At 50.8% G+C, this 24,927-nt stretch overlaps 2 protein-coding genes across 2 annotated transcripts in view; both read right to left on the bottom strand.

Moving 5' to 3' along the window:
• The window catches only part of CDH24 (cadherin 24), a 13,136-nt gene extending 3,334 nt beyond the window's left edge, over positions 1-9,802 (bottom strand). The window contains exons 1-13 of the mRNA XM_023724920.1: positions 9,666-9,802; positions 8,329-8,381; positions 7,832-8,156; positions 7,353-7,647; positions 7,076-7,195; positions 6,834-7,001; positions 6,467-6,654; positions 5,855-6,108; positions 4,766-4,902; positions 1,571-1,692; positions 1,378-1,489; positions 888-1,136; positions 7-204 (exon numbers count right to left, since the gene is read on the bottom strand). Of these exons, the coding sequence (XP_023580688.1) occupies positions 7-204; positions 888-1,136; positions 1,378-1,489; positions 1,571-1,692; positions 4,766-4,902; positions 5,855-6,108; positions 6,467-6,654; positions 6,834-7,001; positions 7,076-7,195; positions 7,353-7,647; positions 7,832-8,032 (2,044 nt within the window). The 5' untranslated portion in view covers positions 8,033-8,156; positions 8,329-8,381; positions 9,666-9,802. The remainder of the gene's footprint in view (positions 1-6; positions 205-887; positions 1,137-1,377; positions 1,490-1,570; positions 1,693-4,765; positions 4,903-5,854; positions 6,109-6,466; positions 6,655-6,833; positions 7,002-7,075; positions 7,196-7,352; positions 7,648-7,831; positions 8,157-8,328; positions 8,382-9,665) is intronic.
• Positions 9,803-10,744: 942 nt separating this feature from the next.
• The window catches only part of ACIN1 (apoptotic chromatin condensation inducer 1), a 33,300-nt gene continuing 19,117 nt past the window's right edge, over positions 10,745-24,927 (bottom strand). The window contains exons 10-20 of the mRNA XM_004389924.2: positions 19,908-20,049; positions 16,419-16,461; positions 15,371-15,504; positions 15,121-15,273; positions 14,424-14,565; positions 13,923-14,068; positions 13,386-13,493; positions 13,144-13,251; positions 12,599-12,923; positions 12,386-12,486; positions 10,745-11,726 (exon numbers count right to left, since the gene is read on the bottom strand). Of these exons, the coding sequence (XP_004389981.2) occupies positions 11,400-11,726; positions 12,386-12,486; positions 12,599-12,923; positions 13,144-13,251; positions 13,386-13,493; positions 13,923-14,068; positions 14,424-14,565; positions 15,121-15,273; positions 15,371-15,504; positions 16,419-16,461; positions 19,908-20,049 (1,729 nt within the window). The 3' untranslated portion in view covers positions 10,745-11,399. The remainder of the gene's footprint in view (positions 11,727-12,385; positions 12,487-12,598; positions 12,924-13,143; positions 13,252-13,385; positions 13,494-13,922; positions 14,069-14,423; positions 14,566-15,120; positions 15,274-15,370; positions 15,505-16,418; positions 16,462-19,907; positions 20,050-24,927) is intronic.

Below are 24,927 nucleotides of genomic sequence, written 5' to 3'. Positions count from 1 at the left end.
CATCGCGGCGCGCCCGCGGGTCGGGGGCCGGTGGGGCCGCCCCGTCGGGATTTTGCAGGGCTGTGATGTCGAAGGCCTCGGTGTCCTCCTCGCCGCCGCCCTCGTCGTCATAGGTGATGATGTTCTCGCGGACGTCCTCCTCCTCCAGCGCCATCAGTGCCTCCTGCTTCTGCTGCCGCAGAGCCACGAAGAGCACAACCAGGGCTGAGGCAAGAGACGCACATAGGCCACTGAGCCCACAGATGCCCGGAAACAGGGCGGCCCTTTTCCATTCTGAAGGAAGGATGGCTTAGGCCATACAGGAGGCAGTGCTGGCCAGTGGTTACAAGCCCCAGGTTTGACGTCCGGCAAACCTCGGTTTGAATCCTGACTTTACCACTTACTAGCTGTGTGATCATGGGAAGTTGCTTAACTTCTCTGAACCTCTTTGATCCTCAGTGTATTTGTGTGGAAAACATATTTACCTCTTAGGATTGTTGAAAGAATGAAATGAAATACCACCGTGGTGTGTCCAGTACAGTACTTGGCACAGAGTACCCGTTGCATCAAGTCAATTTCGACTCATAACAACCCTATAGCACAGAGTAGAACTGCTCCATAGGGTTTCCAAGGAACCACTGCAAGAATCGAACTGCTGACATTTTGATTAGCAGCCAAGCTCTTAATCACTATGCCACCAGAGGGTCAAATGGACCATCTTCATGGCTTGTTGCTGTCGCTATGGGTTGGTAGGTCAGGGATAGGAGGCCAGAGACTTTCTCTTGGACATGCCAGGCAATGGGAAAATCCAGGCATGCAAGCTTCTTCAAGCCCAAGGGACCTGGTTCCTCTCCACACTTCCTGTGGGTCTGGACCCCACATCTATGTCACACCATAGCCTGACTCACCAAGCAGGGTGCCCACACAGGTGACGATGGCAAGCAGGGCCCCGGTGCTGAGCCCAGCAGGTGAGAGCTGTGCCTCGGGCCGGCAGGACGCCACAGAGCCATCCACCCGACAGCGGCACACACTAACTGTCACCGTGGCTGTGCTGCTCAGTGCTGGCTGCCCCCAGTCCCACAGTTCTATGGGAACAATGTAGGGGGCCTGGCGGGGCGGAGCAGGGTGGGAGGGCAGCAGCAGGCTGGCAGAGCCATCTGTAGGAGAGGGAAGATGTTGGGGCACCCCCTGGAATACCTTTCTGGTGGGGTCAGTCTGGCCCATGGAGCCAGCTCCCCATGAGGAGGCCAGGAATGACCACTCTTCAAAGAGCCGCAGCAGACAAGTTGGGTGGAGGGTGCAGACAGGTGGGGCAGGGGTCAGGCAGGCAGGGCTATGGGGGTGGCATAGGAGGGGAGAAGGGAGGCAAGCACAGGTGGTTGTACCGAGACCGCCCACCTCGGTTGTCCTGGACAGTGAAGTTGGCATCAGGGCCCAGAGGGCCTTGAAGGGAGACGCGGCTGCTATTGCCGACTTCGTCTCTGTCCAGAGCCTGAATGACCTGAATCAGCTGCGAGGAAGAAGAGAGGCCTTGTATGGAGTTGGCAGCTGAAGACCTGGAGGCCTCAACCCCTCTGTCTCAGCTGCTCACCTGGCCAGGGGCTGCAGAGTCACAAACAAAGGTGTCATAGGGCTCAGCCAGCTGGGGGGCATTGTCGTTCTCATCCAGGGTCTGGACAGCCACTTGTACTCGGGAGGCCTGTGCAGAGCTGTCTGAAGACAGAACACGGATGCATACACCCCACACATGCACACACACACACACACACACACACACACACACACACACACACACAACACATATAGTGCGTGCACACGGATACCACATGTAGCATATGTGTGCAACACAAGAAATAGGCATGAAAGATACACGTAGCAAACAGTGTTGTGAAATGAATGAATATCAAGTGCATACAACATTCATGTAGTACCCAAGACATGTGCAATACACAATATACAGCCCAGGAATGCAGCACCCATGACACACATATGAAACAACCCACATGCAGGGCACATGCAGCATAAATGAAAGCATGCAGAGGGTGCATACAGGTTGCACATAGACAATAACCATGAAATATACAAACACATTCATACCACATATCCAGTGTACACTCAGCAAGTGCAATATACATGAAATGAATGTTCAAAATACACAGTGCATGCAGTGTCACACCCAGGGCCCAGAGAGTGCATTTTCATGCAAAAAGGCCATGCATAGCACCGGTGGGATGGACACACACACACACACACACACACACACACACACACACACACACACACACACACACACACGCCCCATCAGAGGTCTGGGAGGTTGTGGTGCAGCAATGAGATCACTTAAAGTTGATCTTGGGGAGAGAGAAGCTGCATGATCTACAGGGTGCAGAGCCCAGGCCAGCCTGGGCCCTACAGCCAGACACACAGGCCCCCTCTTCACACATCCCTTCATCAGGTGGCTCTCCACCATTATCCTGCCCTGCTCCTCACAGTTCACGCTGTCCAACCAAGAGTGGGAAAGTATATTCCTGCCTACTCCAATGCCCACCTCTCCTAAGTCTGTTAATTCCTTTAGTCTTCCCCCCCAGGCAAGGGGCAAGCTAGCTGGCTCTGGAGAAAGGGGCTGAGGTCCCAGTCTGGGCAGGGGAGGCTGAGTGAACGGCCTGGCTCAAAGGCCTCAGGATGCCCCAGAGACAGGATGATGATGGGGTCCACTCCTGCAGTAAGGACCCAGGACCTTCTAGTTGATATCAGGGTGGGGGCAGGGGGGCAGGACTTAGCAGGAGGGTGAGAAGACAGTGAGGGGAACATACACACACAGAGCTATGTATACATAAGCAGCCACACACACACACACACACACACACACACACAGGCAGTCCCTGGGTCATGAATGAGATCTGTTCCTGTGTCTTTAAGTCAAATTTGTAGGTAAGTCAGAACAGATGCATACTGTTCTTATTTAGCCTTACTTTAGTGCAAGAAAAGGCTCAAAGCCTTTTCAGTGATTTAAAAGCTGCATGTGCAGCAAGTGAAGGTGATTGTAATGAAGAATATGTTGTGAGTAGGGGTTGGTTCAGTCATTTCAAAGTGACGGTAAATTTACATGTCATTAAAGGGCAAGTATGAGTTGTCCATAAGTTGGACATTCATAACCTGGGGACTGCCTGTACGCCTACTCCTCACTTATTGACTGTCTCATTGTCTGACATTTTGCATTTACGACAATAGTAAAAAATCTACCATTTTGCACATTAACGACGTACATTTGACAGTAACAAATGTGGAGGTGTGAGGTGAGAGTAACATTGGCTGTGATGGTTACGGTTATGTGTCCACTTGGCTGGGGCATAATTCTCAGTGGTTTGGAAGTTATGTAATGATGTAATTTGGCGGTTATGTAATGATGTAGCCATCCTCCATTTTTGCATAATGCTGATTTTCGCATAACAACCTGGTCTTTGGAACAGAACCATGTTGATAAGTGAGGAGTGGGTGTGTTTGTATGTATACACACACACATACACATAGGGCATGCGCACGGACATACACAACTACACATGCACGTGCACTGCCATGTAACACACAGTCGTATATGCACAAACACAGACCTATACACATACAATAAAACATATATGAGAGGCAGTATGATATAGGTGACAACAGCTCAGACTGCAGCCTAACTGGGTTTGAGGGCTCCACCACTTAATTTCTTGGAAAGTTACTTAACTTCTCTTTGCCTGAGTTTCCTCATTTTAAAATGAGGAAATAATAGTATCTACCTCATAAAGTTGTGGTGATAATTAAATGAATTAATCCATATTTGGTTCTTAGAATACTGCCTGATACACAAGAAATAATCAATAAATTATTATTATCTGTCTCCAGCACCCACATACACAAAATAATATATACAAACAGCTCTTTATACATACCATTATGGACATCCAATTGCACATATGCACAAATATTACTCTACATAAGCACTCACACATACCTACACATATATATCTAGTTATAAACATACACACAAATATGTGTGTGGGTATACATATATATTTTCATGCATATGAAATTACATACATACCCAGGTACACATAGCTCTTCATCTACACATACAAACATCTACACATACAGCTATACACAGGACAACGACCATATACAGTATGCAGACAGTAGGGTAAGGGAGACCCTCGGGCTTCCCCGGGGGATGTGAACAGGGGTGAGGAGGGGCTGTTCACAGAGGTGAGGGAGAATTTAGCCCCCTCTCCCTACCACCCGAAGTCTGCAGAGGCTGGTGACTGACAGCAAAAGAGGAGCCAGCCCATAGGGCCAAACCCTCCCTCCTACCTCGGGGCTCCCCACCAGGGCTTCCAACAGGGCTTCTTAGGGAGGGGTTGTTGGTGCCTTCTCACAGCTGAGGGGTGCCCTCCTACTCAGCCTCCAGAGAAGGTGTCCAGCCCTTCCCCGGCCCCCAACTCCCAGCCTGAAGCTGCAGAGTGGTCAGGGCAGGGTCTGCCAGGGTACAGTTTGGGATTATTTAGGGGTTGGATGCTGTTTGAGGTTGGGTTTATTTCCGGGCTGGGGCAAGTCAGGCAGGGGGTGAATTTGGGGTCAGGGGAATGCTTAGGCAGACCCACTGTGCTCAGCCCAGCCCAGCCCAGCCTAGCAGACCAGTTCTGCCTGGTGGTGATGATCCAGGCTTGGGACACAACAGCCCCCTCCCCCACACTCAAGGACAGCCCTTCTCCCAGGAGGGCCTCCTGGGCAGCCCAGGACTCCTCACCAAGCTCTGTGGCCAGCACAGTGAGGTTGTGCCAGACACGAGCCTCGCGGTCCAGGGGCACTGCCGTGCGGATGGTGCCATCTTCGGGCTCAATGGAGAAGCAACGCTCCAGATCCGAGTAGGGGAGGATGGAGTATCTGGGGAAGATGGAGCGGTGCTGGGGGCTGATCTAGGGGCAGGGTTGGAGTTTGCTGCTACCCTTCCCTCCCTCTCTGTGGCCTCACAGCTCATCTGGGCAGAGGGCCTGAGCAGAAGCTGCCCCATGCACCCAGAGCCATGCTTTGGGCTAGAGTCCCCTTAAAAGGGAAATATCCTGGGAGGTCACCAGCATTAAACACCTGTCCTAAGACTCAAGGGGTCTGGGTTTTCATGGGAGTGAGTAGGGCAGAATATAGAAAGAAGAGGTGGAGATAAACACCGCCTGTCTTTTAGACTCCCGGGCACTGTTCTGGGGCCCCAGGGACCTGTGTTCTAGCCCCTGCTGTGCCTCTGACCAGCTCTGTGACCTTGGCAAGTTGTTTATCCTCTATTTAGTAAACTGCAAAATGGGAAGGACACAGTGCCTCACTCACAGAGCAGTGACAGGGATGCTGGCTGTGAGGTGGGAAGAGTGGCTGTTTGAAACAGACAAGTCGGGGTTTGAATCCCAGTTCTGCCACTTCCCCTGTGACCTTAGGCAGGTTACTTAACCTCTCACAGTCTCACCTCTGAAACAACTAGTGATAATAACACCTACTTCATAGGGCTGGCGTGAGAACTGAATGTTATCAAGTGGGTAAATTTGTTAGCACTTAGAAGTGATCAATAATGATAGCTATCACACTTATCAAATGAGAGTACATCTGCTTGCACTACCACTGGGAGGTGCCACTATTATCCATCCAGAGGGATGGGTGGAGAGTCAAGGGGAGTGGTTAGCCAGGCCTTACCACCCTCCCCTACCACCAAGCCTCCAGACCAAACTTCCGCCCACCTGGCTGAAGGGAGGGAGACCTCTGCTGGAAGGTTAGAGTGATTCCCTGTGGGAATATGCTTGAGCCTGAACTCTTGCTCGAGGCCTCACCCTTCTCCACCTACAGCCCAACTCACCTGATGGGACTTGCTGGGGAGTCCAGATCCAAGGCAGAAACCTGGCCCACCAGAGTCCCGGGAGCCTTGTTCTCGGGCACTGCCAGGTGGTAGGAAGCCTGGGTGAAGGCAGGTGGCTCTGGGGCATCCTGCACAGCCACTCGCACCGAGGCCACATCCTTGAAGGGCCCTCGCCGCAGGTAGGCTGGGTCAATGAGTGTGTTGGTGGCCTCCACGTGGAAGGAGTAGGAGCGACGGGTCTCGAAGTCTAGGGCCTATGGTGAGAGGAGATGGGGAATGGGAGAGAGCATGCGGAAACCAGGGCAGGACCAGGCTCATGGAAGGTGAGGAGAGGCAGGCACCAGAGGTGCAGTGGCTTTGGTGGTAAGCCAGGGGGCAGATTACTGAGTGGACAACTCTAGGTCTGCCCCAGCTACAACCTAGATTTGCTATATGACCTTGAGCCAGTCACTTCCCCTTTTTGGGCCTCAGGTACTCATCTGAAAGATGAGGAGATAACCCTGATCTCTAAGCTCCAGCGTAGGGGGTTCCTGAGTTTGTTCTAGACCAGTTAGGAAGGTGCCCAGTGAGTGAGGCAGGAGGCAGACACGAGTGTTTAGACAGGAGGCTTACCTTGTGGACAGTGAGGAGCCCATCTTGACCCTGGGAGTCTATGCTGATGCTGAAAGCCTCGGAACCCTCCCTGTCCAGGATGCTGTATGCCATGAGGGCATTGTCTCCCAGGTCTGGGTCTTGGGCCCGCAACCGGCCCACGAGGGTGCCTGGCCCAGCTGTCTCCACCACAGAGAACTGGTACAGGCCTTGGGGGTAGGTGGAGGGGAGATACATTCTTAGAGAGGCCCCCAGCCCTCCTCCCTACTCCCAGCACTTCCTTCTTCCAGGGCCTGAACCAGATGGGGGTGGGTAGGGGAGGCTTCTCCAGAGGCTGTAGTGATGGGGTGGTCAAAGGATAGCTCAGGCGGCAGCACTGGCCTCTTACTCTGAGGGAACTTGGGGGGGTTGTCGTTGACATCGCTGAGAGTGACAGTCACAGTAGTACTGCCCGACAGCCCCCCCATGTGGCCACCCATGTCCTTGGCCTGGATCACCACTAAGAACTCCTCTTGTGTCTCCCGGTCCATGTTAGGGATGGCGGTGCGCACCACTCCTGAGGAGAGACACTGGGTCAGGGGGTATCTGTCCCCATGGCTGTCCCACCAGACTCCTCAGCTCCACCCTCACCAGTCTGGGGGTCCACAGAGAAGAAAGGCAGTCCATCCAGCACTGTGTACACCAGCTTCGCACTGTTCCCATAGCTGGGGTCATCGGCATCGTGGGCAGTCACCTGGATCACTGATGTCCCTGTGGAGGAGGCCAGCACCCACTCAGCAGGGGCAGGCCCGAGTGGGGAAGAATAGCAGTTGCTGAGGGCCCACATATGAGGGAGGCTGAATCAAAAGAGGTGGGTTCTGGGGCAGATGGCAATGGGGGAAGTCAAGTGGGGAACTGGGGTACTCACCAACATTGGACATCTCGGGCACAGTTGCATGGTAGGGCCCGAGGGGAAAGATGGGTGGATTGTCATTGATGTCTTGCACCTTGATGATAAACTCCGATGGGGGCTCCAGGGGTCGGTCGGAGGCTCGGTCCACAGCCTGGGCCAGTAGCACATACTGTGCCTTCTCCTCCCGGTCCAGTCTCTTGGTGACATGGATGTTTCCCGTGGCCTCATCAATCACGAAGACAGTGCCTGCCCCCTCCCCAGTCAGCAGGTACTTCGTGCGACCCTCACCCCTGTCCACATCTGAGTGCAGCTGTAGGGGGTCAGGAAAAAATGGCAGAGGGCTCCAAGGGCAGAAATAGAGGTGAAAAAGTCTAGGTTTGGGTGAAGTGTTGGGAGTCTTGGGGGACCAAGGTCACTGCAAAAGTGATGAAGTTGTAGGGCAGGGCCTAAGGGCCTCAAGAGTCAGGGTAGACGTGGGAGGGGATGATCCTTACCTTGCCAATGAGGACGGGCTCTGGACCGGCGTATTCCTCAATGACAAAGAACTGGTTCCAGACCCAGCTCCTTCGGGTCCTCAGTAGTCCAGGCCTTGGCCCCCCCCGGGACCCTGCCCAGGCCCGGGCTGGGGCTGCCAGGTGCCCCATGCATCCCCAGCCACCCAGCCAGGCCAGCAGGACCCTCACCAGGCCCCACATGTTTGGGCTCCAGCCAGCGCTCTGTTCACTGGCCCCGGGTGCTGAGGCTGGGTCAGGCTGGGCAGCCCATGAACTGGCTGGGGCGCAGGGGCAGATGCGCTGGGGCTACCTCATGGATCCACACCTGCAGGACAGGTAACTGCTGATGGTCAAAGAAACCCTACCACTACTAGCACTCCCAAATTTAGATCTGAAGATCAGACCTCGAAAGAACCAGACACCCCACTGCACAGAACCAGACTAAAACAGAGCAGGCAGTTTGATCCTTCCCTCCAGTCATCCCTGCTTGTATTCACCTCCAGCCCTCCAAGCTGATAAATCTCCAGTCAGTCAACTCTGAGCAGGGAAGCTGGGAAAGAAAACAGGAGAGGGGATGCTGGGAGGGCTTAGAAGCCCAAATCTGGTCCCTGCCTTCCCAGGTTGGGCTGGCAGCCAGGGAGTTGGAGGAGGTGGGGCTACCAAGGAAAGGACTTAAAATTCAGAGGCTGGGATTAATGGAGGTGTGGCCTTAAAGAGTCTAGGGTCAGTATGAGAGATGTCGAGGGGTGCAGCCTAAGACCGGGTTGCAAACCTGTTAGAGAGCCCTCTTCCCCGGGAGGAAGCCCACTTCTCCAGACCCTGCCCCAGCCCACACAGCTCTGCAGTCCTGTAAGGGGACTGGGCTCCGGAGGCAGAGTTCCAGAGCTGGAAGAGGAGAGGGCAGGCTTGGGGGCGGGGTGACGAGACTAGGGGCAGCGAAGGAAGACTCAGAGGCCAGAGAAACAGAGTGATCGAGGGCGAGACCAAGACTCAGGGACTGTCCGGCAGAGACAGAGAAAACTAGATGAGAGACAGAGACAGACGGCAACGAGACAGAAGGAAAGAGATCAAAGGAGGCGGCAGCCTGGGAGCCTGAAAGGCAGAAAGGTGTCATAGGTACCAGGCTTGGGACCAGATCCACCGGGGACAGAGGGGCTTTCAGCGTGTGAGTGATGAGCAGGCAAGGATAGTCCTCCGCTGCGGGGGTCAGACCAGGCCTCCGGAAACTTCATTCTGGGAGAAGGAGCAGCCAGGAGGGGCGGAGGTAGGGGGAGGCTGCGGGAAGGCAGCGAGAGAGGACCCTTCCCACTGCTCTGTCCTCCCCTCAGGTAGCTGCCGCTGCCGCCCCTCCTTCGTCCCCAGAGCAGACACTCACCTGACAGTCCGTTCCCTCTCGGGGGAAGAGGGAAGCCGGAGGGAAGCGGGGCCAGAGAGGGAGGCGCGACGAGTGGGAGAGAAGGAAGGGGGATAGAGGAGTAGGAAACAGGATAGCAGAAAGAGGAAAGAAGAGGGAGGGAACGGGGGAAGGAAAGGAGAGAAAGGTAGAGGAATAAAACAGCAAAGAGGGAGAGAAGGGATCGCGAGACAGAGGGAAGGGGCAACGAAGGCAAACAGGCAGACAGAAGGAAGGGTGAAGAGAAATCGAGGGAGAATAAAATGGGGGAAAAAAGGGAGAGAGGTGCGAGGGAAGAAGGGAAACAGAGCGCGGGAGAAGGGAGTCGGCAGTGGGCTCCTCGCCACGGAGCGCACCGCACTGAAGACACCCGCAGGCTGCGGGCCCCCTGCTGCCACTCTGCGGGTTCCCGACCCCGAGCTCCCGGGCGGGCGCCCCTACCTGGCAGTGCCGAGGGCCCAGCGTGGCGGGGTGCGCCCCTGCCAGTGCCCGCCGCCGGGTCCCCGGGGCGCAGCCCCGAGCCGATCCGAGCGGGCTCCGCCGCAGGTCCGAGCGGCCCCGGCGAGAACAAGGGAGCGAGACGGAGGGGGCGGGAGAAGGAGGCTCCTCCTGCGGAGGAGCGAGGCGGCTTCACGCCGCGCGGGAGAAGAGAGTCCAGCCTCCGACCCGCCCCGGCCATCCCGGCCCGCGCGGCAGGGGCGGGGGCGACGCTTTGCGCCCGCCCCTCGGTGCTGCCGGGCGCGTACAGATGCTGCGCCGCTCGCTGGCCGGGCCCGGAACGCCCGGCAGGGCACTCGGGTGGGAGGAGGTTCGGGTCAAGGCGCCAGGCCATTTCCGAAGAACTAGCGGGGAGGATACACCTGGGTACGCGAAGCCGCCTGCACGACCCGACAGCGGGGTACAGGGCGAGTGGGGGGAATGAGGAGCCCACTGCAGAGGCCCAGCGCCCCGCTTCCGGACCGGCGTTTGGGGCTGGTGTGGACCACAGCCGCAAGGTGGCAGCGGCATTTTGGGAGCCCGTGGAGGGCACAGTAGCGTGTCGGCTGAGTGTGCTTAAGGACGGTGCGCAGAAAAGTCCAGGGAGTCTGCGGGCTGCGGTCAGCCCAGAAACGGAGGCGCAACATCGGCGGGAGGGGACAGATACGGGGACTGGAGCCTTTTGGGGAAGCTCTTTCACAGGCGCCTACTGGGCGAGGGGGTGCCGCCCCCTGATGGCAGTTGTGGGAAGCACCTCGGAGACGAGCAGGTGACTAAACGTCTAATCGCGCATAAAACTGGGAACCCGGAAACGGAGGTTTGCCCTCTTAGCACTGCTGGGTGCAGCCTCAAAAAGTAAAACGCTGCACTTCTCTGGGGGGAGGTGTTTCTTCCTCTCCATCCTCCAGTGAGGAAGATCCACAGCTTTGGCCTCGTTAAGAGCCAAGGCAGGAATGGAGGATGGCAGGAAATCTCTGCTCCAGGAAGCAGTGGAGTGTATTCAATGAAGCAATGCTAAGGCCATTCTCCAATCTGGCTCTCACCCACGTCCTGCCCAACGAAAGCCACTGACACACTAGTTAAAACTAAGTCAGATTTTTTATTTTCCATAGACCACATCATTTAATAATAAAAAAAATAAAAATAAAAATTGAACAAAAGGAAATGATGGATATAAAGTGGAACCTGTGGGCTTGGTGGGTAAGAGGCAGGGGCTGCAGGACAGAAGACACTGGGAACTGCAGGGGCCCGGGGACTCAGGAGGAGATGCTGATTCAGCTCATAGATGACCCAGTCCTGACCCCGGCTGTTCCCAAGAGGAGGCTGTTGAGTACTCAAGAAGGGTGGTGAGCAAGATGGAGGAAAACTGCAAGAGAGGCTTGGGATATCTGGCTATTCCACACCTGTGGGCCAATCACCTCCCTCCCTAGCCTAGCTCTTCCCTCTCAATGGAAAATGAGAGAGAGGAGAGGGCTAAGTCCCAAGATAGGTTATGGTGGTGGTAGGGGGAGAGGGTAGGCAGCCACTGCTGCATTTGGTATGTGAGGACAGGTGGCAGCCATATTTCAGCACTGGGCAAAAATAGTGTGAAAGACCCCCTGGTTGCTGGGTGGTGGAGACTGTACCTATTCCTCTGTGGCCTTTACCCCCTTGGGGTAGGGTGGCTGATGCCTGCAGCTCTCTCTAGTCTTTTTCCAGCTAGCGGCGCCCACCCCGGTCCCGCACAGGTGTGCTCCGACTCCGGCTCCTGCTGTGGCGCTTGGTGTCTCGGCGATCTCTCTCCCTGCCTCGTTCCCTGTCCCTTTCCCTATCTCGATCTCGATCCCCCCTGTCTCGTTCCCTTTCCCTCTCTCTTTCCCTGTCCCTCTCCCGGCTGTGCTCTCGACGTTTCTCCCGCTCCAGCTGTCGGTTCCTTTCCCGCTCAGCTTCCTTCTCCCGTTCCTTCTGCTCTTCTTCTTCTTGCTCCTTTCGCCGCTTCTCCCGCTCCTTGGCCCGTTCAGCCCGCTCTGCCTCCTTCTGAACAATCTGTAAGCAGGCAGGAAAGGCAGAGAACAGGCATCTTAGCCCTGCCCTCACCAGTCCCACTTTGTCCATCTGCATTTGGATCCCTGCACTCCTAGCTCAGGGTCACCATCAGCTTTGCTGCTGTCTCCATGTGAAAACAACTTATGCGAGAAGAACAGAGGAAGGGGAGATTTCCAGCAATCACATCTGTCCCTATCTTGGAGCATCTTTCTCCCTTCAAGTTTTCAACTTTTATACCCACACAAAGTGGTGGCACCATCTGTGCCTGGACTCTGGTATTTCCTTAGCTACCTTTACCCTAGATGTGAACAAATCTCTTTTCTCTTTAGTTCAGTACATAAACCTAAAATTTCCCAAAAGGCCAATCACTAAGAAACTAAATAAACGAAGTAAAAACCCTAAAAACAAAAAAGCACAGAAATGGATGAATTTATAAAACACTGATTACTCAGTTAACTAAACTTAAGCTCCAAGTAGCTTAGCTGGCACACAAACCTCAGTTCCTGTCTCTGTGTGCTCTTCTTGTATTTCGTTTCACTATGGCACACCAATCAACTGGTTCTTCAAACTGCCTCTTTCTGTTATGCTCAGTTTCATCCCCTTTAACTGACTCCAGGCCTCCATGCAACTTGGAGCAAGTCAGGAAGGGCAGCACTCACCTGGCTGTCAGTCAGTGGGAGCCAATAGATGCAGGGGGCTGCCTTGGTCTTGCGGAAAAGATCATCCAGCAGCTTGGCGGGTGGTTCCTCCTGGACTTTCTCTGGGATGGAAGAAATTGAATCAGATTTGAAGCATATGGCTCCGTATGCCAACCCATTTGGGTCCCATTCCCACCTGCTAAGTGGGGTATGTGTTACCCCACAGCTAAGTACCTTTCTTCTCACTCTTCTTTTCTTTAGACTTCGCACGTTCCTTGCGGCGGCGGTCACGGGACCGTGATCGAGAACGGGGCCCTTCTCGAACTTTGTCCCGATCCCATTCGCGCTCTGATCGAGTTCGCTCCCGCCGCTCCATTTCCCGTTCCCGCTCTGCCCACTGTTCCCGAACCGCCCGCTCCTGTTCCCGCTGCTCTGCCCGGGGGTGCTGTGGTGGCTGGGCTGGGGGTGGAGGCGGGGGGTGCAGGGGCCGTGGGACTCCCTGTTCCTCTGCCTTAGTTTCAGAGGGACGGTCCACCAAGAGGCCCCGGTGATAGTCCAGCTGTGGACAGAGGAGGGACAAGGACAGTCAGGATGGAGATTACACCATTCCCACTGAAGAAGCCCAGGTAGCAGGGGTACAGAGACTTTTGAGGCCCCATGGCTCAACTAAAGGAACCAAAGTGGAGGGAGAAGAGGAAAGAACAGAATCTTTTTCAGCGGGAATCTAGCAGATAATGGCTTCCCCTGCCCCTCCTCCTTCCTTTCCCTAGGTTTCTTACCTCATCTTGCTCAGCATAGTCAGCACAAAGAAATTTGGGATTGGACTGGGGCCATTTGACCCCATGCAGAGCTGTGCGGGTGGCAACAGCTTCCTCTACTGTTGAGTACTGGTGGAGGAAGGGAGAGGGCAGAGGGTCACAACACGGCTCCAACCCCTTCCACTTGCCTAAATGCCCTTATAACTGCCCACACTGGCTACAAAAGGAAATGTATGCCACTACTTATAGAATGTTCTCCTCACCGTTACAAAGCAGTGAGATTTAATCTTGTCAATCCAGAAGGCCTCTTCCACCAGGGTTCCTGTACGTCCCAACAATTCCTTCAGTTGGCCTAAAGTGAATGGACGAACCTACCAATGAAAATGGAGTTTTAGAGACTTGAAGAAGGCAAGAACAATCCTCACATAACTAGTCCTAAAATTTCCTAAGCTGTTGTCACAGGAGTACAGCTTCAAACGGTAAGGGGACGTGATGAGAACAGAGGTTAGGAACCCTCTTGCAGGAACATGAGAAGTGGTAACATTTACTCAGACACTGCATGCTAGACCTTCTACTAAATGCCTCACGTATATTATCATATTAAGTCCTCAAAACAACCCTGCAAGGTGATACTTATCCCCATTTTTCAGATGAGGAAACAGGTTGAGAAGTTAAGTAACCTGCTCAAGGTCAGTGGCTGAGCAACTGGCAGGTCTAGGAGTTGAACCCAGGAAGCGGGAGCTCAAAGCTCAAACTGGTAACCACTAAACAAGGCCAGAATGTGGGAAACCATGACTCACCAAATTGGAGATGTGGACTATATTACTGATCTTGCCCCGGGGTGGGGAGGGCACCTGAGCAGTTCTGACAGGGTCGTCAATTGTAATGGAAACTCCAGACTTCTGCTGGCTAATGGAACGTCGAGTTAAGGTATCTCCTAAAGTCACTATCAAAATAAAACACACAAACGGCTTTTAGTAGGGAGTAATGCTGGCTTTCACCTTCAATATGACTCTTTATTCTTCCCTTTCTTTTATTCCCTACCAGTCATTCTTCCATCTAAATGTGCTGAGCACCTATCATGTGTAAGGTACTGTGCTAGGCTAACCTCACTGTGGAGACTCAAAAATTAAACAGATTCAAACCTAGCCCCCAACTAGCTTAATAAGAGAGGAAGATAAGACAGATACATAAAGTACAATAATACAGCAAAAAATCTTAAATGACTTAAAGGAGTCCCAAATAAAATGCTCTAGAATTCAGGGAGCTGCATAATGTCACACTCATAATGTGCCACCTACCCTTTTTTACTTCATGCTCCACAGGTGGGGGCAAGGCCACCTCTACTGAAACCTGGGGAGCTACAGGTGGTTCTGCTTCAGGCTCCTTCTCTTCTTCCTCTTCTTCTCTCTGCCCATTCTCCTGGCCCTCTGCAGGTACTACCTATAAAGGTACCAGACAATAGAGGTGGTCTGTTAAACACCAAATTCTCGCATATTCTTCTCAGCTTCTGGCTCCCTGGTGAGAGAGGGCACAGAATCAATCTAGCATGTTCCTTCCAGTGGGGAGAGATTTATTAAGTTCACCTCCACCAGACACTGGAATTGTTACTGCTCCAACTATGCCACGAAGAAAACTAAGACAGGAGTCAGCAAACTTTTTCTGTAAAGAGCAAAACAGTAAATATTTTAGGCTTTACGAGCCATACAGTCTCTGTTACAACTACTCAACTCTGATATTATAGTGCAAAAGCAGCCACAGGCAAGGGTAAATAAACTGATGTGGCTGTGTTCCAAAAAAATTTTATTTACAACAGACAGCAGGCCAAATTTGGTAGTCTGCTGACTCTTGAACTAAGGCAGAGAAGCTTCAGAGTCAAAGTGCCAATTAACCAAACCCTCTGCACAGATGGGAAATTTCCCTTATATGACTAGCTCCTCAACTGCCTGACCCGAGTCCACTGACCCCTCCCCCCAATATGGGGTACAGGAGCCTTACCTGAGTGACTGTTCGGCATATCTTCAGCCCCTTTTCATGGGTCCCATCATCACCATTACGCTCGGTCTCATCCTCAGAGATGCGGGAGTCATCAGCATGAAGATCCACAACAGCCTCCTGCCCCGCCAGGGGTTTGATGTCGGGGATGAGGCTCTGGGACACAGACACCCCCCACCCCGTTACACTGGGCCCATGTCTACTCCCACCTCAATGTGTCTCATCCTCCCTTCCCTCGCTCCTCCCACCTCACCTTGAGTGAGTCAGTGGTGATACTGATGGAGGGTTTCTTCTGTGTGGTGGCTGTGCTGGCTCCCCAACGTCTTTTCCGACCAGGCTGGCCCCCCTCTGTGTCACTGTTTCCAGCTGGTACCCCCTTGCTGGCTGCTGTCCCCAAGAAATAGGACCCAACAGTTAGATAGCTTCAGGCCCTCTGCTGGTTCATACCACAACACCCACCAGGCAGCCTTCAGATGGAGTTTTAGTAAAAGGTTAACTTGAGGAAATTATATTTGGGGACTGGGGAAACCATGGCTTCAGAGTGAATAATGAAAGGACTGGAGGCACTTCTTGACATATGCAAACTACTCATCTCCGAAGACAAGAAGGGAGGGGTGACTAGTGTGGTAAGCAGTTTAAACTTAGCGGTACGTAGACATATCTAAAGTAGTGGGAAACAAAGTCTGAGAAGGACATGGGAATCAGAAGAAACAAGATGACTGTGATTACAAAAATCTAAGTAAAATTAACTGAAAATGATTGTGATGTGGTCATCCTTTAGGTTAATTTTCATTGATTGATATTTAAGTTACAACATTCTATTATACTCTTTCAATCTAAAATTAGTTGCCCATTGAGAAAATGTTTAAAAAATGTTACTGTTTTAAGGTATGAGGCACTCTCCTTTCCTTGGATCCTCTTTCAGAATATAATGTAAACTGGTAAAAATCCCCACTGTTATAAAGGAGTCCCTCAAACGCACTGGTTCTGAGCATTTGGATATCTGAAAGGATAAATGCATCTAGGACGGATGGGTAACGGTGTGAAACAACTCACCATGTATTTCATTAGTGATAAGAAAGGAACATGACTGAGGATATAGGACAGGGATTGTCTAAAGTTTTGAATTTCAAAATGGAACCTCCCATATGCTAAGAAGATACAGATTCACTGGGGGAGGGGACAGGATGGGAGAGGTCGACTACACAAAAACATCGAAAGAAAATGGGAATCTATTTCCTTATGAATTCTGATTTTAATGGTATCCCCTGACCTTTATCAGCAATTTGGGGTAGACTTACAGACGACGGAGATCTTCCTCTTGAATGATTTGGGCAGTGAGCTCTGTATAGAAAAAAAAAGGGGAAAAAAGAGAGAGACACACCCCACAGAGAGGGGGGAGGAGGTTAGATGGGGCAGTCATAACATGGGCTCCAAAGACACAGAAAGAGAGACACAAAGACAGACAGAGACCAAAACAGAAGCAGCAAATGGCAAAAACGAAGCAGAATCAATGCAAGTTAGAGGAAAAAAAAAACTAAAATCACAGCAGGGAAAAGTCATCTAGTCCATACCACGCCTGTGTATTAGCTTAACCAGAAATAAGCTGGCACAAGAATTAGGTAGCCTTCAGCCCTTCAAAGATGTTGTTCATGCCCTTCTCCACTGTCTCTATGGGTCAGGAGGACACCAAGCCCTGTCAGCTGTGCCCAGAGTTCGGTAATCTAGTCCTCCTGGGTCCTTCGTTGCTAACTCGAGGAAAACATAAGGAAAACCAACTTTGGGATGGCAACTTCAACAAGGCAATCCTCCTCCTTTTCTCTATGCCCAGCCTGACTTCCCCTGACATGGCACTGAGTCACCTGGACAGCTGATTGTCAAGACTGCCCAGATGCTCACCACTGTGGAAAAGGGCAGCACCAGACTCACTGGAGATGAGGCTCATGAGCCAGATGCCAGCAGAAAGAATTTCAAAGTGTTTTTAGTCAAGGCAGATTTTTATTAAGGGCATACTGTTGTTCCCAGGGAGAGTCTCAGATCGTCCAACCACCTTACATGGCTCTAGCAGAGCCTGTTTCTTTTCCAAACAGGGGTGACACCTTAGGGGCTCTGCCAGGGACCAAAAGGCAGTTTTAGGGCAATGCCCTGCCCCAAACACTCAGTGGGAGAAAGACTATGGACAGAGCAAAAAGTGGAAGAGAGAAAAAGGCGATAGAAAAGTTTTATATTTAAGTGCTTATTTCTGGAAAAACTAAGACCACCCTACTACCCTTCTAAAGGGTAGGGTAGGATCCTCTTGATGAAATCCATTTTTTCCCGTCCACCCCCAGCCCCGTTTGTGTCGTCTAACCAAGTCTCCTTGGTCTCTGTTAAGGGCCAGGCTGACCCCTAGCTGGGCTGCTCTCGATGGGTAAGTTAGTGAGAGAAAAACAGATCTTAATTAAAACAGGAAAAACATGAACCAAATAAATAAATAAACAAATCCAATAAAGAAATCAGAAAAATAAAAAAAAAAAAAAAAATTAAAAGATAACAAAAAAAAAAAAAAAAAAAAAGAAGAAGAAGAAGAAAATAAACTAGGAATATGACAAATGTTCCAGGTACCATCTCACACCTGGGATCTTCAGTTCAGCCAATCGCACCTCACTGTGTACTGTATCTAGTCAACCGACGGTCCAATCAGAATGAGCCCTCCCTGCTAGGCGCTGTGCAATTGGTGGGGGGTTGGGTTGGCAAAAAAGGTGGGCGCACGGCGTGGTAGTCAGCACGGCTTTGCCAGAGTCCTCCCAGGGGTGCAGGGGGGGCGGGAGGGAAACGTGTGGGGGGACGCTGCCCAGTTTCCATGATGTCAAAACAGTTCACTGGCGGTGGCCAAGCTCAGCCAGGGGTAGAGGGGGGAAAGGGGAGCGACATCAGTCCCGGCCCTGGAGGGGCATCATCTTGCAGTCCCTGATGAGATGGCCTGTGAGTAGCAGGAATGATCCTTGCCTTTTACTGTGAGGCAGGCAGGACCATATGTCCACCAGTGGCAAACTGCAGCAATAACACCACCCAATACTTGGAATCCAGGTGATGACTCCAGAGTCCCTTTCTCCTCTGCCTGTAATTGGGAAGGGGGTCCTCTCACCGAGTAGGATCATGGAGCCTCTGATGAAGGTAGCCTGGGGGTAGTAGGTGGGTATCCCCAGGACCTGGCATATAATCAGCAGCAAGGTCAGAATACTTTTCTTCTGAGAGGTGTGTGTGGCATCTCCTCAGGGACTCCAGCTCAGACAGTGGTTCCAGTCAGGTGGAAGGATGAGCCCCTGCCTCCAGGGACAGAGGAGAAGCTGGAGCAACCAACATGCGGCCCTTCACCATGGACAACAGGGACCAAAGGAAAGTCCACCTGATGAGCAACTGGTGATACACGGGCTGGGCTGTCATCAGCATTAAATCCCTGGGGCTCAGACCCTAGACTCTTCTGCAGGGTTCCTAGTCGTCACAGCTTAAGTCGAAGGGCCCCACTCGGTATTTTACAGCACGGCACTGTGATCACAAATATTGACTCTTTAGGAGGTCTTGGTGCCCTAGATGGGGATCCCAACAGTCTGTAGCAAACAAGGAGACCCACAGTCCTCAAAAGGGCAAGGGCATGTGGGCAAGTGCCCCAGCACTGATACAAGCTCTTCTTGGGGTGTCCCAAGTAGGGAGATGATGCAAGTCCACCCCATTCCAAATGCTTTTTGCTTTCTCAATACAAGTCTCTCCAGAACAGTGCTCTTCTTGGCCCCCTGATGTAAGCAAGACAGGGAGGCAAAAGGGGGCCCATCACAGGAGCCCACATACATGCCCCCCTCTGGCCAAAACACCTGGAGAGCAGATTCGGCTCTGATTGGGCAGCTCAGTAGCAGCAGGTGGGTCCAGAGGAAGAGGCGGCATCAGCGATTGGCCGGTTGGGCAGGGTTATATTTTACGGGCGGATTACCGTACATGAGGTACTTGGACAAAGTTTTACGGGGAAGAAGGACCTTGTAATAAATAATATTCTGCACATCAAATCACTTTCACCGGCCCCCGCCCCCGCAACACACACCGGAGAAAGGCTACACACAGAACAGTCCCTCCCACCCATTACTCCACTCCCAAGCCCAGCTATTTCTTTCTCTATTACTGTAAGAGCCAAAAAGACTTCGCTGGCTCTGATGGGGGGGAGCCCCCCGAACTGGGTGCAGGGCACAATGTAATATATATATGCCAAAAAGGAGGTAGAAGGATCACAGACATGGAGAAGGGGCCTTCTGGATTACCCCAGATCCTGGCTTCTAAATAGATACATCTCTGCAAAGAGGCCACTAGAGGGCAAATGAGAAACAAAAATTCCTCAACTTGGCTAATCCGGTGAGAACCACTAAAACTCACTAGATGGCGCTGAGCTCCAGTAGGCTTTTAAAAAGGAGGGAAAGCTAGAGTTACCACCCTGAGAAGCTTGAGAAGATAACAGGAAAAGCTGAGCCTGGGTTTTAGATAAAGGGCCATTAACTGACTTTCCAATTAGTTAAAAAATTCCAGGAGCTGCACTGCACTACTCTCCCCAAAAAGGAAAGGAGAATGAATGAGCCCTGTCCACATCACACAGGGTCTCCCTTGCTAAACTAGCGAATTCTCTCTTGGCCTAATCCTGATCCAAGTCCCTGCCTATTCCCTTCTTTAACTTATCCTACTATGTAAGAGGGATCACCAGAGTGGTCTACTCTTTCCTCTAGGTCCACCCCTGCCCGCCTGCCCCAATGGGTGGTTTGGATATTTACCTCTTTCTTCTCCTCATCTTCAGCACTGCCCTCAGGGCGGTCATCATTGCTGACTTGGTCTGCAATAGGCATGGGGGGCTCTGGAATCTCATTTTCAGGTCTGTTTTCAGTTGTGTCCATGTTCACTTCCTCCTTCTCCTCACTGACAGTATGAGGAGAGGTTGGGAGGGCAGGGCAAGAAAGAACCAAGGGGAAGAGAGAGCAAGACGTTAGCCTTTGGGTCAGGAAACCCCCATGCCTCATCACTTCGGTGGGATTGGAGGGCTGCTTTTCAGATCAGACTAAAAAATCTAACCCCCACAGGAAAGAGGGCAACCATTTTACTTGGGAAAAAAGCATGGATCACAGAAACCACAACCACCCACTGCCCAGATGGGATAAAGCTGTTATGTGTGGGGACAGGACTCCAACTGCTCTGAGGTAACTCACCAGAGTACTCTTACATGAAGAGAAACATCCCACTCTGAAAACAGTCCCACAGAAGTGACTCTGATTTGACCACAACCTAGCCCCTGGCTATAGGTAACTTTATCTAGCAAAATTCCATTAGAAACTACAGGAAGTCTGATTCCCTAAAAAAAGATGAGAAGGTATGGTCAAGGCTGTGGCAAATGATCCTGACCTTGTGTTTAATCAACTGCTTAATAAGTAAAGGCGTGCTAACACGTAGGATCTGGAGACACCAGGAATGGAGAAAATGGGGGGGGCGGGTGGCAGGGAGAAAAGGCTGGTGAAGGTTCACACTTCAACAAGGACTCTCTCTCATCCAAATGGGAAAATTAAAACTACTCAAGAGAGTTGAAAGCTCAGAGACAAATCAGGCCACTTTTACCACCTCAGAGGTTTAAGAATTGTTCTTGTATTCCACTTTCATCTAGTTTCTCCCACTATCGTTCCAACTTCCAAGAAATAAAGAGAGCGGGCCTCCCAGGCAGGACACACCCTCCCCCACACCATACATCTTTCCCCCCTCTTCATCACACAAGTTAGATTCCGTTTCAGGCAGAGTCCCAGAGATTCACTTCAGATAAACTATCTTCCCATCTTCTTTTTCTGTCTTCATCTTTAACTTCCATCTCTCTCACCCCCACCCCCACCCAAATACTGGGAAAAAAATTAAATCAAGATGACCAAGGGCCTAAGACTCAGGAGAGGGGAAACCAAGCCTTCCCGGGCAGTTAAAAAACACTAGAAAATCCAGCATTCCCGACAGGCTGACACTCAAGAGGTCAGAACAACGTCCCTGGGGCAGAGAGGGATGCGCAAGAAGGGGGAAGGGGAAAATCGGAACTGTGCCCCCAGCTAACAGGCCCCCAAAGAAACACATGACTCAACTGCCTAAACCTACAGAAGAGGCTTATCCACAAACTACCTATTTCCCACAGACAGAGAGGGCAAGTGGAGCCAATTAGAAACTGGGCAGGAAGGACAAAGGGGGGAAGCAGAATGACTAGAAAACAAACCAAAGCGAAAAGAGGAATGGAAGCCATGGGGGAAGAGAAGGAAGATGAGGTGGGCTAGAGCAATGGGGAAAAGGGATACATGGAAATGTGAAGCTCTCACCCTTCTTTGCTTTCTGATAACATGATTTTTTTTCTCCCCCTGGAAGTGCTGTTTATCCCTTTCTGGAATGGAAGAAATAACAAAAACCAAACAAAAAAATCCTAAAAAAAACCACACAAAAAACACCTTCCTTGTTCCAAGATCCCACCACCTCCTCCCCAGCCACCTGATCCAGAGAGAGAAAATCAAGATGCAGCAACTGGGGATCCAAAAAATGGTAAATGGAAAGGGAGGTGGTGGTGGTGAGGGGAGGCTAAAATAGATCTGGCTTTTAAGAGATAAGCGTTAAGTCCTCACGGCAAACCCTGAGTTCGGCTGGACTGGTCTCTCTGGAGAAGGAGGAAGAGGGCCAGGCTGCTGGTAGTGGCTGGCTCTATTGTATTGGCGGAGCGGCAGCGATCAGCCGAAGACATGCAGGGGAGCCATCTTGCCACTTACCCAGCAGCCCGTGTGTGCGGATGGGGGAGGGCCCTGCTGCAGCAGGGGAGGGGAAAGAAAGAGGGAGGGAGCTGAGTGAGCAAGGCTCCTATCCTCTGGCAAGTCACAGGGAGATGACTGCTGGCTCAACAGGCCTGGCCTTTTTCCTTCTTTTCTCAGGTTACAACAGCTACCAAGGCCTAACTCCACAGGGAGAGGGTCCTCTCTCCTTGTCTTCCCAGGATGCGGGGAGGGGGCTGGGTGGAGAGGACAAAGTTACAGCTGCTTGCCTGGAAGATTCCAGAGAATAAGAGGAAGGGATGCAGCAGAGCTGGGAGTAAAAAATGCATTAAAGGAAGATAACAGAGCCAAAGTTGAAAGAGACACAAAAGGGAGGGGCACGAGCAATTTTTACGGCCCACCACCCTCTACCCAGGAAGCGAGGCATGGAACACTGAAACCAGGTCAGCCAGTCAGATGCTCAAGGTAGGGGTGGGATGGGAACTGGCACTATCAATCACTATGGTAACTGGCTGCTCACCCCTGGCAATGACCACATGCTACTACTCCAACCTGCCCTTTCTCCAGGGAAGGTAGAGGGAAAGTATATAAGCAGGCGAAATTCCTTTTCAAAGTACCATGGGGGGCGGGGGGGGGGGCGCTCTGAAGAGATGACAGACAACTTTGTTTCATACAGTCTTTAATAAGGTCACCCTGCCCCAGGGTCCACTGGAGTCAGAAAGGAAAAGGATAAATAGGGCATGGGGACCTTGGGTAGATGAAGCATTAAGGCCACTTCTTGGAGCAAGGGTTCCAAGGTGTGGACTCTGAAGTAGGTAAGGCAGTGGACTCATGAAGACACTGAAGCCAGAGGGCTGTATTATGGGAGGTAGGGGAAGCATCTGCTGGGCAGAACATGACTGGGAACTAAGGCATTGTCACAAGACCAAATGTGAAGTGGGAAGCAGACTCTAACCATTCAAGAAAGCACTCTGAAACACAATAGATACTCAAAATGCTTATTTGTTGACTGCAAAGGCGCTCCTTTTGCATCCTAGAGGCAACAGAGGTTTCACACTAAGACAAGCTTTTGAAAACTTAACAAAAAGTTCAGTATCTCATTTGTAATATTAGAGCTTTCAGCCAGAAATAAAATTTTCTTCCTGCTGCTTAAAAATTTAAACCTACATGCCATCTGCATGCTAAAGCAGTCATGTTTATATTTTATTTTAAAAGCTCCTTTTCACAAAGTGGTCCCTGTCTCCTCAGAAGTAATGTAGCAGTCAAGAGTGAGGGCTTTGTTGTCATAAAACAATATGTGTACCGGCTGTTTAATGAGAAACTATTTGTTCTGTAAACCTTCATCTAAAGTACAACAAAAAAAATTAAGAAAAAAAAAAAAAAAAGCCTAAGGGCTTGGGAAATGGTTAAAATGGTAAATTTTATGTTATTTTACCACACACACACACACACAAGAGAATGAAGTCTCTGGAGTCAGACGGGCTAGGTTCCAGCCCTGGCCCTACCCCATTACAAGTTGTTTGATACCGGGCAAGCTCCTGATCCTGTTTGTTTCTTAATCTGCAAAGTGAGGATAATAACAACATCTATCTCATGGAACAGTGTCTGGCACATAGCGTGCTTTAATTAATGTTAGCTCTTATGCGCTGGCTTGGACAACATCCAAAGTCAAGGTGAGGCTATGCATAAATGTATGTATACTTAATAAGTCATTATCTCATTTGATGCTACCTCTGGAGTTTTTGAGTTTCCTCAGAGAAGACTGCTCTTTCTCTAATGCAAAGGCATTCAGTGACTGGTGAGACAATTTTCCAGCAGTGCCCCTATCACTCTGTATAATCACTGCTGGTTTACTTGCTCTCTACCCTCTACCCTGCAGAGCTCCTCAAAGGCAGGGATTGCATCCCTTGGCTCCTAGCCCAGGGCCTGACATAAGAAATGCTTAATAAATATTTCTGAAGTAGGATGTCATTATAGGTTCAAAGTAGACACTTACTAAATAACCTGCTGAACTAAGTTTTTTTCTTTAAAAAAATTTTTTTGATAGAATCCCCACAGAGAATGTAACCTTTGAACATCCTCAAATAAATGTCCCCTGCCCAAATGTCCTGAAATACTTCCAGCTCCCCAGAAGTAGGTTCCTTGAACGGAGAATTTTGTTACTGGAAATTTTTCAAGAATAAAATTTTCCCACGTTCTCCCTGGCCTTCATAAAACACAGCAGGTTTGTGCCTTCTATCTCCTCACAATTAATTTTGTGAGATCCAAGAATTCCCAAGAATTTATTTGCAGAAGTTAATGAGGAATCCTTGAAATTACCTCAAAAGGGGACTTCAACTACTTGCAGGGTCAGTCCCAAAATCCACTTTTCTTTGTAGTCCCTTTTAGACAAAAGCCATCTCCTTTCCCCTTATTTAGGAGCCCTGGTGGCATAGTGGTTAAAACACTCGGATGCAAACCAAAAGGTCTGCAGTTCGAACCCATCAGCTGCTCTGCGGGAGAAAGATGTGGCAGTCTGCTTCTGTAAAGATTACAGCCTTGGAAGCCCTATGGGACAGTTCTACTCTGTCCTACAGGGTCACTATGAGTTGGAATTGACTTGACAGCAGTGGTTTGAGTTTTGGGTTCCTCTTATTTAAGTTTTTGCACAAATGTTCCTAAAATATTTGAAAAATGTGTGAAAGTGCACCATGGGGGAAGGGTTCTGCCCATAATTAAACAGCACACAAAGCATTTGTAGCCCCCAAAAAAAGGATAGAACTACTTGTAGGTTAATAATATCACATTACAATTCATACCTGAATATGACTGAGATTCAAAACAGCTAATGGAAAAATAAAATTTCTGTAGACATATATGTTTGAATTTTAGTTATTCTAAAAATTCACGAGGCACCAAGGAACCGATGTAAAAATTTAATAAAAAATAGTGGGACTTGACTACCCAAGGCAGTGAGATTTAAATATAGAACACTCTTAGGAGCATGCCAGTGCCAAGATAACCAAGGACAGTATGCTTC

This window comes from Trichechus manatus, unplaced genomic scaffold (genome assembly GCF_000243295.1).
Source record: "Trichechus manatus latirostris isolate Lorelei unplaced genomic scaffold, TriManLat1.0 scaffold00268, whole genome shotgun sequence".
In the NCBI taxonomy this organism is placed as follows: Eukaryota; Metazoa; Chordata; class Mammalia; order Sirenia; family Trichechidae; genus Trichechus; species Trichechus manatus.
This window is presented reverse-complemented; position numbering and strand designations above follow the sequence as displayed.